Below are 16,062 nucleotides of genomic sequence, written 5' to 3' on the forward strand. Positions count from 1 at the left end.
TAAAAATGTCAGTAGCCACATACCAAATTTGGTGGAAATCGGTCCGACGAATCTCGAGATATGTGTTTTCACCATCGTCTATTTTGACTCCGGCTTCATTAACGCCCTATCATACCATCTCGAGGGTAAAATTAAATGTTTCTGGTGTACATATGTAGTGGTTTTAGCCCGCTTTAAGCAGATTTTAACAGCATCGTTATATTCCGATTTAATGTACTTTCACACTGTCGGTAGAAGTTCTTATAATATTTGAGCTTGGTAAATTTGGTTGTAGTAGGGGTTAAAGAGAGGGAAGGGCCTCGCACACTTTATCAAATTTTCTGTCCACAGGTACCCCTTGCTTCTGCAATGCTCTGTGCTAAATTAGAGCTAATTATCTTAATTTAGTGCTTATTTTTTATTTTTTTTACAGGGGTTCGGTTAAATGCGTTATGTGGGCATGGTACTGGTCGTAATTTTTTAGCCAAGGACCGCTCAAACGAAGTTTCATGAATTTTTACTCAAGTTACAGATTGCACAGACGGAGTGACAGACTGACAGTCACCCGGATTTCAACTTGTCTCGCCATCAGGATCTTTTATATATAAAAAACCAATATAGATATTTTTATATATTTTATCCGTCGGCTAAAAAAAGTTCCTTACACAAATTTTTGTCACGTAGTTAATATTGTGATGTCGCACTTATTAGCGGCTCCTTTTCGTTATAAAGGGTGATTTTTTAAGAGCTTGATAACTTTTTTTTAAAAAAAAAACGCATAAAATTTGCAAAATCTCATCGGTTCTTTATTTGAAACGTTAGATTGGTTCATGACATTTACTTTTTGAAGATAATTTCATTTAAATGTTGACCGCGGCTGCGTCTTAGGTGGTCCATTCGGAAAGTCCAATTTTGGGCAACTTTTTCGAGCATTTCGGCTGGAATAGCCCGAATTTCTTCGGAAATGTTGTCTTCCAAAGCTGGAATAGTTGCTGGCTTATTTCTGTAGACTTTAGACTTGACGTAGCCCCACAAAAAATAGTCTAAAGGCGTTAAATCGCATGATCTTGGTGGCCAACTTACGGGTCCATTTCTTGAGATGAATTGTTGTCCGAAGTTTTCCCTCAAAATGGCCATAGAATCGCGAGCTGTGTGGCATGTAGCGCCATCTTGTTGAAACCACATGTCAACCAAGTTCAGTTCTTCCATTTTTGGCAACAAAAAGTTTGTTAGCATCGAACGATAGCGATCGCCATTCACCGTAACGTTGCGTCCAACAGCATCTTTGAAAAAATACGGTCCAATGATTCCACCAGCGTACAAACCACACCAAACAGTGCATTTTTCGGGATGCATGGGCAGTTCTTGAACGGCTTCTGGTTGCTCTTCACCCCAAATGCGGCAATTTTGCTTATTTACGTAGCCATTCAACCAGAAATGAGCCTCATCGCTGAACAAAATTTGTCCGAAAAAAAAAAAAAACCGAACACTGATTTTGGTAATAAAATTCAATGATTTGCAAGCGTTGCTCGTTAGTAAGTCTATTCATGATGAAATGTCAAAGCATACTGAGCATCTTTCTCTTTGACACCATGTCTGAAATCCCACGTGATCTGTCAAATACTAATGCATGAAAATCCTAACCTCAAAAAAATCACCCGTTACATTTTGCTTGATGACAAGTTTGAAAATTAAAAAAATACGGTATTAAACGAAAAGTCACCGGCTGGTAGATACGTAACCGTTAAAAATACGGTATTAAACGAAAAGTCACCGGCTGGTAGATACGTAACATTTCGCATTTTTTTATACATACATACATACATGTTTCTTTAAACATAGTTCGCGAGAAGTAAGTTAAAGGTTTAAGTATATTTCTATTGGCAATGCAGTTCGATTCGGAATTTTAAATAAAAACTTTATAACGGGATAAATCAAGTGTGGAAAGGTGTGGTAGTGATGCAATTCTATCTATTCAAATTAAGAAGTTTATGTTTTGCTGCTGTTGTTATATTTATAACACAGGATGCGTCAGGAATTGAAACTCGTGCAAAGCGGCGTATTGATCTTCTCAGCGCACCGCATGATTTCGGTGAGTCGATAATTACTCATATAAAAGTTTCAAAAAAATGCAACATATGGTAAGACAAGTTAAGTTGGTACCATTACGTTTCTCCATGAAATTGAGAATTGAATTGAAGATATACCATACAACAATATTCTGTGAGCATTACATATGTATATCAAACGCTTTCAATGAGTAAAATAATATTTTGGAAATATAAAACCACAGCTTCAGTTTTATTTAAATGTTTTTAGGATGTTAAAAAAAATTTAGCTTCGAAAAAAAGTATAAGGTAAAGAAAAAAATAAACACATTATTTTTCCAATGGCTTTAGTAATCCCTATCACGCAGTGCTGTATATTTTGAGACAGTGAATACTTGGCAAAAACTATAAATATTTTTATTTAATAAAAATTAAAATATATTTATTTATGATATATTTTTATTAGTAGACGATTTAAACGTCATAGTGTAGATAGACATTCTTAGTATCCAGCTCTCAAGAAATGTAAAAACTTCATATAAAAAAAACGCTTAAGAAATGGTCAAGAAAAATTCCTGAAGTAAATTTTCTTCTGCTAATATGCAGCTCTAAAGAAATCTAGTACTAATTTTAAATACTTTTTTTCAATAAAATTTGTATTTGGCATTCCTGGTTTTGCGAAGAAACAATTAATCAACAATTGTTTCTTGAAGGAAATTCAAAGTAATCGTTAAATTCATCCTCAATGAGTTAAAATCATTATTATGAAGTATATTTCATTTTGAAATGTTGTATAGATCTTACCAATCATCAACAACATTCCTTAAATCGCAATGAAAATATTTATGATACTACACACATACATACATACATATTACACACAAAGTTTATTTGCTTTATTTATTCTCTCTTGCTCTTCTAATGTGGATTGATCACAATGCGGAACCAGCTGTCAAAATTACTTGAAGAAATAATGTTTTTTTTTTTTGAGCAATTACTTAAGACCTGGATACGGACCTTAAGATGGCAGTGACATATCAAACAGCTGATGTACACAATTTCGTAATTTGTCGTTTCTGCATTTCGAATTTTGTGAAATTAAGTACTTTGAATTTAAATAAATAAATAAAACATGCAGCTGTCTATATAACTATGTCCTTAATACAATATTTGATATATGTCGCTTGAAGTCTGTTCTCCTTAGAGTTTACAGCATTTTTGTATCTACTGAGTGATAGAAACCACCAAAGAAAATAATAAATGATGAACATATACTGTCAGCGATTGGACCGTCTGAAAAAAGTAGTCACTTGTGAAAAAAATTCCCTCAAGAGAAGCTTGCGAGAGTAGCATTATGAAATTTCTTTAAAAATAACGACAAGCTATCAAGCAAAACTGTGCCTACATCGGAAATTTCCAACCTTCCTTCTATTAAATGTAAAAAGAATGGATTTATTTTTATATCCTTGCAACCAGTTGCTACAGAGTATTTACAAAGAATAGTTTTGTTCACTTATTCCCATGATCACTCGCTACAAACGTATACTTCAATTCAGCTGCAACGAACTTCAGAGCAAGATCGAAGAAATAGTTGCACTCTTGAACTGGGAACGCGTATCGATAGCTGCGGTTCAAGAAGATAAACAGCCGCTCAGATTTTCTGAGTTGTGCCGGTTTCAACGCTTTACGTAAGGATCGCGAGCGAGGTAATGGTGGTGGCCTAGCCTTCATATGACACAACACCGTGCAGTATAATCTAATCGATGAAGACATCGACTGCAGGGAAACTACCCTAGAATATCAGCGTATAGCTACCCGGCCAGGCGATGTCGAGCTCGGAATATTTAATATATACATCCCCCCAATTACATGTTGCCCTACAGGATATCACCCGAATATAGATGCGCTACTTTGTGGTAAAACCGTCTGATACAAGGCGACTTTTACGCGCACAACGATCTTTAGCATTCCCGCCTGTCAAACGATCGTAGTGGGATGTAGCTGGCAGAACAGATTGACGATTCGACATTCTGCACAATCAAGGACGAATCCCACACCAGAGTTAGGGGCACCTGTAACAGCTCGTCCGATATTACCATTACTAGTGGTGGTCTGATAAATACCATTACCTGGCGACCTATGCTAACTCTCGCATCAGACCATGTGCCCATAATTATCTCTATCGAGAAACCTCCCGATTTTGTTTTTGTGGACAACCGTACCTTCGTTAACTTTAAAGAAACTAAGCGGGTCGGCTTCACAGAATTTACTAGGAACACCTTCAACGCTCTACCCGTTCCTAACAACGTATTCGTTGGAGATCGCTACAGTTACCGCTCGCTTCATCCAGGCTGGAAGAATAGCGGATCTCCGCCCAAATTTCCCAACCAAAGCAGCCGTTTTAGCTAACGAGCGCGACACCTTACGCCATGCCGACTCCGGTGATCCCCGAATAAGGGATCTCAATTTGGAGATTCGCCGATTGGTAAATCACCATAAGCGGACGAAATGGAAAGAGCATCTGAAGTCCTGCAACCTTTCCACCGGTGTGAGTAAGCTTTGGTGTACTGTGAAGACTTTGTCTTACCCGAAAAAGCATGATCACCGAATTGAAATTCAATTCAATGACCATGCCTTTTCGAATCCAAAAAAGTGCACGGGTGCGCAAAATGCCTAAAGACTGCGCGCCACTTACTTTCATCGATGAGAAGGTTCAGGATGTAATCAACAAAGCGAAATTTTTCAAATCCATTTCTCCTGCTAAAGCTCAATAACTGACCTCTCCCCCGTAGTGAAGACACTTGAGGCCTTGCTACTCCCGAATTTCACTCACCATCTGAACCTAACCAACCACCAGCATGGATTCCGAAAGGTGCACAGCACCATCACAGCACTTAGCGTCATAAACGCTCAGATAGTTCGTGGCCCCAATCAGAAACCACCGTGTGAAAGAACGATCCTCGTAGCGTTGAACTTGCCAAAAGCTTTTGACACTGTCAATCACACAACGCTACTGCACGACATTGAACAAACTACGATCTCTCCAGGACTGAAGAGGTGGACAATGAACTACTTGACCGGTCGTCAATCATCCACACTATTTCGAGGAGAAAAATCTAAACTGAGAAGAATTAAACAGGGGGTTCCACAGGGTGGTGTCTTCTCCCTGTTGCTGTTTAACTTCTACATCTCGAAACTCCCACAGCCACCAGAGGGAGTTTTCATAACCTCATACGCTGATGATTATGCGATATTGACGTCGGGCAATGGAATCGATCAAATGCGTTCAAAGGTAAACAGCTATCTCTATGACCTTTCTCGCTTTTTCTCTGCGCGGAACCTAACACTCTCCCCCACCAAATCCACAGCGACTATATTCACGAACTGGACGAAGGAGTATAGACTTGAGCTTAATATTGCAGTCGACGGCGTCAAGATTCCGACTGTCAATAATCCTAAGATTTTAGGTGTATCATTTGATAGTCTACGCTCCTTCACTACTCATACGACCACGATTATCACCAAGGTACGAGGCCTCAACAAAATCCTCAAGTCGCTAACCGGCAGCACATGGGTAAAATACAAAGAAACGTTGTTGGCAACATACAAGGCAATCGGCCGGGCGGTCTTCAACTACGCCGCAACAATATGGTCGCCGGGATGCAGTGGAACGCAAATAAAGAAGCTACAGACCCCCCAGAATATTGCACTCTGGACCACGACAGGATGCCTCTTGATGTCTCACATCGAACACCTACATAGTGAGACGCTTATGCTCCAGTTAAGGAGCATAACGAACTCCTCTCCAACAGTTCCTGCTGGGATGTTTTCGTAGAAATCACCCCTGCAGCCACCTGCTTGGAGCAGAACCGCCTCTTAGAAATATCAAGAGGTCTTTCCTTAACTACGTCGACAACATCGAACAATACGTCGACCGGACTTCGGACTCAACTAACTTCCGACAGGTACTGACCGCCATTCACAGTCAAGCTATCAATACCTTCACAGACTCCCTTTTAGTGAATGGCGTTCTTGGAGTCAAATCACCATCTATTGCAGACGAAGAGCTCAAGTTACCACGAGAAACGCGAGTGATCCTTGCATAGCTTCGTTTTGTATATTGTAGCAGGTTAGACTTCTACTTGACCAGAATAGACCCCGACATATCTCGCATATATCCTGCGTGCAATGAGTCTCCGCATGACACTGGCTACCTCTTTACATGCCCCGCCAACCTTACTCATCTGACACCGTTTTCCCTTTGGTCCGAACCCGGGAAAACAGCACGTTTCCTAGGCCTTCCGTTAGATGACGTCGACGACAACTTAGGTTATTTATATATAAATGACTAGGCTGACAAGAAAAGTTGAAATAGGGGTGACTGTCTCTCTGTCCGTCCGTACGTGCAAGCTGTAACTTGGGTAATCATTGAGATACCTCGATGAAACTTGGTATGTGGGTTCCTTAGTATACAAAAAATTTCAAGTTCGTAGATGGGCGTACTCGGACCACTACCCCGCTCCCAAATCGTCGTTAACCGAAGACATATAAAGTGCCATAACTAAACCTTGAATTAAGATAATAAGCTGTAATTTGGTATATAGAATCGCAGTAGCAAGGGGCACCTATGGGCAACATTTTTTTAAGTGAACGCGGCCCCACCAGCTAACAAGTTTAATGTACAGATCTCCTAAACCACTCAAGCTACAAAAACCAAATTTGCTGAGTACAAATCTTATAAGAACTTCTACCGACAGCGTGAAAATGGATGAAATCAGAGGACAACCCTGCTCACTCCTCATATAACTCTTTTTACTTTCTTATATCACATTGTGAAGATGGACAACAACCACGCTTACTTCCAATATAGCACAATTTTAAATTCCACTTGATTCGTTCAGTTTCCAGTACACAAATCAAGAAGCAAATAAAATAAAGGGATACAACTTTGCAAGAAGAGTGCATTAAATGTGTGCCACCTTATGACCAAAAATTGTTTAAATCCAATAAAAGCTGTTCAAGCCCCTAGGTACCGTATATGTGGACCCCAGTATCTATAGTTGACTTTTTATCGAAAATGTCGGTCAATGTGTGATATATAAAACTGAAATTAAGGGATAATCTTTTTCTTACAATAGTATGTCGTATGCCAAAAACGGGTGGAATCGGACAAATAGTTCTCTTAGCCCCCATATAGTTAAAATAAAGAGTTTCGAACTTCCGGGTGACTTTGTACCGCATATATGGGCCAATATGTGCGTTATCTCAATGAAAATGGGAGAGCGTATTTTACCCATAACAGTGTATCTTTGTGCCGAAAATCGATAAATTTGAGCGAAAACTTGGCCTAGCCTCTATATAACTAATATTAGTGTTAAAACGGAGTCAAGAAGAATGCAATATTTTATTTTAAATAAGGTAATTTAATTAGCAAAGGTAATTTTGTTGTTTTACACTTAATTACAAAATATGTAAAAAATTTAAAGGTACTCGCTACGTGCGAATGTACGATTAAAATCCACGTCGACCGGACGAAACAGTATCCAGATGATTTTTTATTAAAAAGACTGAGCGTAGCGCGCAGGATTGTTGTCGATAGATGTAAATATGTATGCGAAAGTGAAAGTTGAGTGCGATGATCCAGTCCTTTTGTTAGTTGCTGCTGTCCGTATAAGTGGTGTCTTCATGCATGTTCTTCTCAGTTGTTGCGCGTGATGTTATTCTTAAGTGTAACATGTTAGGGTGTGCTGGTTTTTCCCAGATAGAGTGAGGGGAGGTTTAACTCATTTAAACATATTGGGCCCCCTAAGCTAATATTTTGCCTAGTATTATACGTATGTGCCGTAACGTATATTTCAACTTACTGTTGGTGGAAGAGCCGAGGGCGCAGAATACTTGCTGCAAATGTTAAAAACTGTTTTGGCTCTAAACATATTACTATAAGAACCGTTTGTGGTTGATTGTTTTATAGATTTATTATTTATAATTTTTATTTGAATTTTTCTTACATCTGTTTATCGGCAATCGTTTGCATTTTTTGTTATTATTATGAAATATAGCGACGCCATGTCTGACTCAGATATGGCCAGAGTGCGTGCTTCTCAGCTTTGAGGTTTGAGCTGTGGAATTAGAGAGATCTTGCGAGAGAGTGGCCGGTAATTGCGAACGGCTTCATTTAGAATTATAATTTTTTAAGTGGAATGTTCAAGTTGTACAACAACCCACCAACCCACTTACTACCCTTAGGAGGAGCGCTTATGTAGATGCAATAAGAGCTACCTTTGCTAAGTCTAGGTGCGTCACAGTATCGCATTGGGCATGGTGTACCCTTAGCCTTAATTTTGAGTATAAATAAAATTATTTTTAATTATTTCAAGATTATTAGGAAGTAGTCTCTGATAGGCGTCGTTTTTTCGATTTTTTGAACAATTTTTTTATATATTGTGTATAAGTGCGTATGCATTAATTTGACAAGTAGTAGCGCGCCATATAGCTCATGATTTTTGAATCATGCTTTTCTATCATTTTTGGTGAAAGCCATCCTGCGGGGTCGAAAAGTTACATATTTTTGTGGTTTTGCTGCCAATTCTCGTGAAGTGTTGAAAAATCGTGGCTTGAGTGGTACGACGTACCGGCCATTATTTGATCGAGTAGTTGTGGCTTTAGAGACGTCCTCACAATATTGATCTTCCTTAGTTTTACTTGTTATGGGGAGAAGTTTCCTTGACTTTTGAAATTTCCTTAATTGTGAATTAAGGCATTTATTTGTATTATGAGCCTTTTGTGCCTTTGAGCAACATGGTGTCTCTTGGCAATTTTTAGAATTGTGGACTTCGTTATTTGCCTTTGCAATTAAACTCGTGGTTCTTTTTGTGTAAGCGCTTCTTTGGAGTGAGTTGGGATATTTGCTGTAAAGAAGCATTGAATTGTGTCTTTTGTGACAATAAAAGCAATTAAATTTGCTTCTGCAATTTTTATACGTATGCGCATGTGACAGGCAATTTGTGCAAAGTCTTTTTGACCTGACAAAATTATTTCGTTCGTTAATTTTTAAGTTTATAAACCTCTCGCCAGATGTAAGTTTATGCCCTCTTTTACATAGTTCGCATGACGTTTGTTTTCTTTGTTCTGATGTGAACGTTTGTGTTTTGAAAAAGCTTTTGTTTAAATTTCACTGTGATAGCTTTTTCAAAAAAAAAAAAAAGACAAGACCAAATTCGACGGTTTCCCCCTATTTCGGGTCCTACGAATCGAACTGCATCATTACTTTTTGAAGTAACACTTCTTTAGGCGCGCTTGGCTTGGGGAATAGGGTGGGTCGATTCCGGACATTTTTCGATTCGGGATTTCTAATAGTGCGGAAAAGTTGCCTTAGTACTTCCTAATTCCAATGCAACTTTTTGTTTTGTGATGGGATTGCATCTTCAACCCCAACTCCGGCCTTGAAACTTCGGAAATTCGCCTAAAATCGTGAAATTGTCTACCTAGTGCCTGAAATACACATCTCATGGCTAAATGTATAAAACAAAAGTTATTTGTCACGTCATTTGCTACCGAAATGGTAGATGTGATCATGGCCGTAGGACGAACCGTTCCCGAGATACGAGCGAAAATGCGGCGCGCCACAGCGCAAGGTGAAAATCGGCTTGCGGCCACACTTCTTGACGTTGATTTCGCCGAGTGCTATCACTCACATTCATTCACCTACGCCAAAGGACACCTTCGGATAAGTCTCCACACAAATATTTTTTCATCGAGTTCCTTCACTCTTGTCGGTGATTTCGCCGAGTTCTATCACTTACATTAATATCCCTGCGCCATAGACACGTTCGGACTAGTCTCCACATAAATATTTTTTCATCGAGTTCCTTCACTCTTGTCGGTGATTTCGCCGAGTGCTATCACTTATATTCTCTCAACAGAACACAGAACTCAAATTGTCTGTATCTAAATTTAAATTTAGACAGAAATGTCCTGTGTTTGGCATATATCCGTACAATCCCTCTCAGTCCCAGTTACCTACTTACCAGCATGTTCTTTCGTGTTATCAGTTTGAAAGATTTAGTATAGGGCGACTCCGAGGCGACAACTATGAACCTAGTAAAAGAGGTTACAGAAATAGTTGCAAAAAAGATTGAAAATACTTTCAAAAAGTCATCTATTCCGATAGTTTCACACATCAGAGTTGTACAAATGCTCACCACATACCATAAGAAATTTCTGACTCTTAAAAAAATGTTTTTAAGGAACCCAATAGGTTGGAGCTCTAAAAGAGACGACTTTGTCTCTTCTGCCGGAAAATTATTTGACATCGCTGCTTATAAATGCATTAATTTTCTTCTTGAACTTGTCCAAAGGAAAGGAATGTTCCTACCATTTCTCTTGGACCAGAGAACCAGAAGAATTGGTCGCATTGGAAGTATTGATCTACCTGAAAAAAAAAGATTACAAAAAAAAATGAACGTAAAGAAAAGCTTTCAAAACGTCATTCAACATAAACACTTACCAGAAATGTATCAGCTAGAACACGTGACCATTCGGATCAGCCAGACTCTCATACAGACGACAACAATGTAAGTGCGTCGCACATAGATTCTTCCAAAAACGATGCTGATGATGAATTTTCTTTTCCATCCTCTAAAACCAAACAAAACATACTAGTATTAGAACACACTGCTTTAGCTGCCCAAAGATTTGGAGTAAGTGATAGAGCAGACTTGATTGTTTCATCTGCTTTTCTGGATGCCAAAACAGGTTTGATAACAGAGGATCAGGCTAGCTTTGTCACTGACAAATGCAAGATTAGTCGGGCAAAAAAGAGTGTTGGAGTTAAGCTCCAAAACACCGAAAGTATTGACTCTGTATATGGGCTGTATTTTGACGGCCGCAAAGACAATACACTTACACAAGTCAGCGAAGGTGAAAAGTACTCTCCTTCCGGGTCAGCTGAGGATGAGAGGCAAGCTATATGGTAACATTTAGAAGACAATTCAGTTGATGTGGAACATCTAGATGTTGTCGGTCCTGATGGCACCAACACTAACACAGGTTGGAAAGGTGGAATCATTCGGAAAGTAGAAGAAAGAATAGGTAGGCCATTACAGTGGGTTGTTTGTCTTCTGCATTTCAACGAACTTCCATTTCGTGCTCTTTTCGAACACATAGATAGTGTCTCAAAGAGTCGAAATATATTCTTTGGCGACATAGGTACACTGCTCCTGATTGTGAGAAGTTGCCTGTTGTCAAATTTGAAAGTTTTCCATCCTGCCAATTACCTTCTGAGGTTATTAATCCGACCCAACTTAGCACAGACCAAGCTTATCTCTATAAAATATCAGAAGCTGTTATTTCCGGTCAATGTTCCTCAGATTTAGCGTCGATGCATCCAGGTAACATGTGCAAATCTCGCTGGCTCACCTGTGCAAATAGAATTCTGAGATTATACATTTCTACTGACAAACCAACAAAGGAAATAAAGATTTTGGTCAAGTACATACTTACAGTTTACTCACCTCTGTGGTTCTCAATAAGATTTAACAGTTCAATCAAAGATGGCTCGCGCCACCTCTATGCTGCAATTCAAAGGTCGAGATACTTACCCGCTAAACTGCGCAAGGTTGTCGATTCATCCATTCAACAGAATGCTTTCTTTGCTCTTCCAGAAAACATTCTCCTTAGTATGATGACTGACGATCGGATAGAAGTCAGAAAGTTGGCCCTTGACCGTCTTCTGGCAGCCAGAGAAGCAGAGTCTGACACCATAAATGGAAGAGTTAGATGTAATAAAGTGCCAAAGCTGAATTTCAAAGCTAATACTTATTACGATATGATTAACTGGAAGACTATTACCTTGACTGTTCCACCAGTTCTTTGTTCAGTTTCTAACGAAGAACTCATAAAAGGGCTGTCGGGGGACACTGCAGAGGTATGGAAATTTAGTGAATTCCCCTCTCACACCGTGGCAGTCGAGAGAATCGTCAAACTGGTGACAGAGGCATCTTCTAAAGTTATTGGCCCCCAATCTCGTGATCTTTTTATACGCTATACACTGAAATCTAGGCAACAAGTGCCAAAGTTTAGTACAAAATCTGATTTTATCAATAAATTTGACACAGATTCAGACTAAAACAAGCCTGACATATGGTAGGTTGGTTGGGTTGGGCTTGGGAGGAACCCGAAGAGCAGCCCCTCCACGCGGTGGGTTCTGGGTGACCAGTACAGGTTAGCTTGCGCTGTGGCGCGCCGCCTTTTCTCTCGTATCTCGGGAACGGTTTGTCCCACGGCCATATTCACATCTACCATTTCGGTAGCAAACGACGTGACAAATAACTTTTGTTTTATACAGTTTGCCATGAGATGCGTATTTCAGGCGCTAGGTAGACAATTTCACGATTTTAGGCGAATTTCCGAAATTTCAAGGCCGGATTTGGAGTTGAAGATGCAATCCGATCTCAAAACAAAAAGTTGCATTGGAATCAGGAAGTACTAAGGCAACTTTTCCGCACTATTAGAAATCCCGAATCGAAAAAAGTCCGGAATCGACCCAGCGTATTGGGGAGTAAACTGACGAACGCGTGACGAAAAGTGTGATCAGGCGAACGTGTGATCAGGCGAATTTGTAACGAAAAGTGTGATCAGGCGAGGCGAACGGTAATTGGCTTGGGGAGTAAGCTGACGAACGCGCAACGAAAAGTGTGATCAGGCGAGGCGAACGCAGAGAACGTATAATATAGAGAAGGCTCACCGCGTTGCCAAATTTACGACATTTCATTTAACATATGTACATATTAAAAAACCAAGCGGTCGCGCATATTCACGTACATACATATGTAATTATGTGTGCATGTACACAAATTTGCAAGAACCAGAGAACTTAAAAGTATAGACAGAGAACATAAAATTTGTTAACATTGTATGTAAGGTCGGAATTCGCCTCGCAATTTTAACATTGTTTACAATTCTCTCACATATTCTAACCGAGAATATGAAGAGACAGAAATATATGTATTTACGGCATATGATGACAAGGCATATATGCCGAAGAAGAGAATATGAAGAGACTCCCAACGAAGAATTTCGTTTTGCTTGTTTATATTTTGTTTCATTTTGACACCGAAAATGTGTACAAAATACATTATGTTCTCTGTCTCACATACGCAAGAATATGAAGAGACATAAATATATGTATGCATGAATATGAATATGAAGACATAAACACATGCATGCATGCTCCTTATGCAAGTTCATACATATGAATACATATTTACGCACGTTGGACGGCGAAGCTGTTACAGCGGCAAGGGAAGCGGTAACAATCGGCGATCGTTTGTTAGTTTCTTTCGCGTCTCGTCGCGTCAATGCTTCGACAGATTGATGTGCTGAACACATAGATCGCGACAGACTGCATGCGCCATCTGAATCTGATATTGAAACACACACATTCTTAAGGACACAGTTATTTAGGCAGCTGCACAACTACATAACTGTGTCCATAAGAACGTGTGTATTTTAATATTTGACAGATGTCGCTTGCAGCCTGCCCCGCTCTATGTGTTCCGGGCGTGACTCTTTGAGTTTCGGTCATTGATTGTCCGTGACAACGGAGATGCGAAAGATGCGTGCGACACTTGTTCTTATGAATGTATGTACATATGTATGTGGCTCGCATTTGTTTTCGTAACATACAGACAAATGTGTCAAAGAAATAATATACATATGTATGTACATGCCATAGAAATTCTATTGGTACAAATATGGAAATGATAACGAAATAATGCGAATATGCATATTTCATGAAGGTCATCAATTTTCTTTAAAGAAATGAAGTTCATTTTGCATATCTTCACTTTGTAATAGTGGAAATAAATATAATTTATTTGAAATATTACTTTATTTAAATCAAAATAAAGAGAAATAAAATTAAAATAATTTTTCCTAATTTTTCCCGTGTTTTGGACGATGGAACAAACATCATAATGGTAGTTGTTTACATGTCGCCCAATAACACAGTTAATAATATCATAAAGTTTATATACAGAAGACTTATGATTTATGGTCGAGTAGGTTCTGAAGAACTAGGAGAAAACTATCATACGTTGCCACTAATCTTAGCAGGAGATTTCAATATCAATTTCGCATCCGAAAATGGACAACTCTTGATAAACTTTCTACGAGATAAATTAGAATTACAAATGAATAATGGAATATCCAATTGGCGCCACGTAGCGAAAAGAAGAAACGACTGGCGCGCTGTTGTTGACTCGGCTGTAATCGCATAAGCGGTGTCTCCGCCAATTAAGAAGAAGAATGACCGTAATGAGCCAACTAACGGGTGATTTTTTTGAGGTTAGGATTTTCATGCATTAGTATTTGACAGATCACGTGGGATTTCAGACATGGTGTCAAAGAGAAAGATGCTCAGTATGCTTTGACATTTCATCATGAATAGACTTACTAACGAGCAACGCTTGCAAATCATTGAATTTTATTACCAAAATCAGTGTTCGGTTCGAAATGTGTTTCGCGCGCGTGTTTTGTTCAGCGATGAGGCTCATTTCTGGTTGAATGGCTACGTAAATAAGCAAAATTGCCGCATTTGGGGTGAAGAGCAACCAGAAGCCGTTCAAGAACTGCCCATGCATCCCGAAAAATGCACTGTTTGGTGTGGTTTGTACGCTGGTGGAATCATTGGACCGTATTTTTTCAAAGATGCTGTTGGACGCAACGTTACGGTGAATGGCGATCGCTATCGTTCGATGCTAACAAACTTTTTGTTGCCAAAAATGGAAGAACTGAACTTGGTTGACATGTGGTTTCAACAAGATGGCGCTACATGCCACACAGCTCGCGATTCTATGGCCATTTTGAGGGAAAACTTCGGACAACAATTCATCTCAAGAAATGGACCCGTAAGTTGGCCACCAAGATCATGCGATTTAACGCCTTTAGACTATTTTTTGTGGGGCTACGTCAAGTCTAAAGTCTACAGAAATAAGCCAGCAACTATTCCAGCTTTGGAAGACAACATTTCCGAAGAAATTCGGGCTATTCCGGCCGAAATGCTCGAAAAAGTTGCCCAAAATTGGACTTTCCGAATGGACCACCTAAGACGCAGCCGCGGTCAACATTTAAATGAAATTATCTTCAAAAAGTAAATGTCATGAACCGATCTAACGTTTCAAATAAAGAACCGATGAGATTTTGCAAATTTTATGCGTTTTTTTTTTTTAAAAAGTTATCAAGCTCTTAAAAAATCACCCTTTACAAGACATGGAACAACAATCGATGCAGTTTTTTCTAGATTTCTGTCTAATTTTAATTCTAAAATATATGTAACGTATTTCTCGTATCATAAGCCTATTGTCTCGGTTTTACAATCAACCACAGTAATTACTGATGTAACCAATAATGAAAATAACGAATAAAACAATGCAAAAAAATAAAAGATCTATGCAAAAGTATTAATTTACTAATGAAAACATAAAATAAATTTAAATATTTGTAGGAAATAAATATATGTATATGTGCATACATGTATATATTGCACACACACATTCATATATATAACTACATATAGATAGAGAGAAAGAAGTTTTACTTCAGTCGTGCGGTCATAAGCACACTCTCTTTTTTTGAGTTACAATCATGGTTTCATACAAAAATTTTTGTTGAAGTTTTTCATCAAAGTGACCCATTGTAAGAGAAAGGCACATTTTTCTTCGGTCTCTAACTTTTTTAATGTTGGCTTTTTTGGTAAACTTTCTTTGGCAAAGCTTCTCAGAATAATCAGTGCAGTGGTTAAAAGCTTGACTCGTTGCTTGTTGATTTGTGTTGGACATTGATAGATAGGTCTTATTAAATTTAATTTAAATATTGTGTACAAATTTATGATACTTATTGATAACACTTATAAGATACAAAAAAATAAAACAGCACACAAACATAGTTGTGTAGCTTTTTTAAAAAATACAAATTTTGTTAAGTTTTTTTTCTAATGGTTAGTTTGCTCAGAACGTTGTCTTTGCTTAAGTTTTTT

At 38.6% G+C, this 16,062-nt stretch overlaps 1 protein-coding gene across 1 annotated transcript in view; it reads left to right on the forward strand.

Annotated features, from left to right (window-relative positions):
* Nucleotides 1-1,840: 1,840 nt before the first annotated feature.
* The window catches only part of LOC109579237 (uncharacterized), a 62,161-nt gene continuing 47,939 nt past the window's right edge, over nucleotides 1,841-16,062 (forward strand). Inside the window, exon 1 of the mRNA XM_049460919.1 lies at nucleotides 1,841-2,071. Coding sequence (XP_049316876.1) covers nucleotides 1,939-2,071 — 133 coding nt within the window. The 5' untranslated portion in view covers nucleotides 1,841-1,938. The remainder of the gene's footprint in view (nucleotides 2,072-16,062) is intronic.

Source organism: Bactrocera dorsalis, chromosome 6, assembly GCF_023373825.1.
Source record: "Bactrocera dorsalis isolate Fly_Bdor chromosome 6, ASM2337382v1, whole genome shotgun sequence".
In the NCBI taxonomy this organism is placed as follows: Eukaryota; Metazoa; Arthropoda; class Insecta; order Diptera; family Tephritidae; genus Bactrocera; species Bactrocera dorsalis.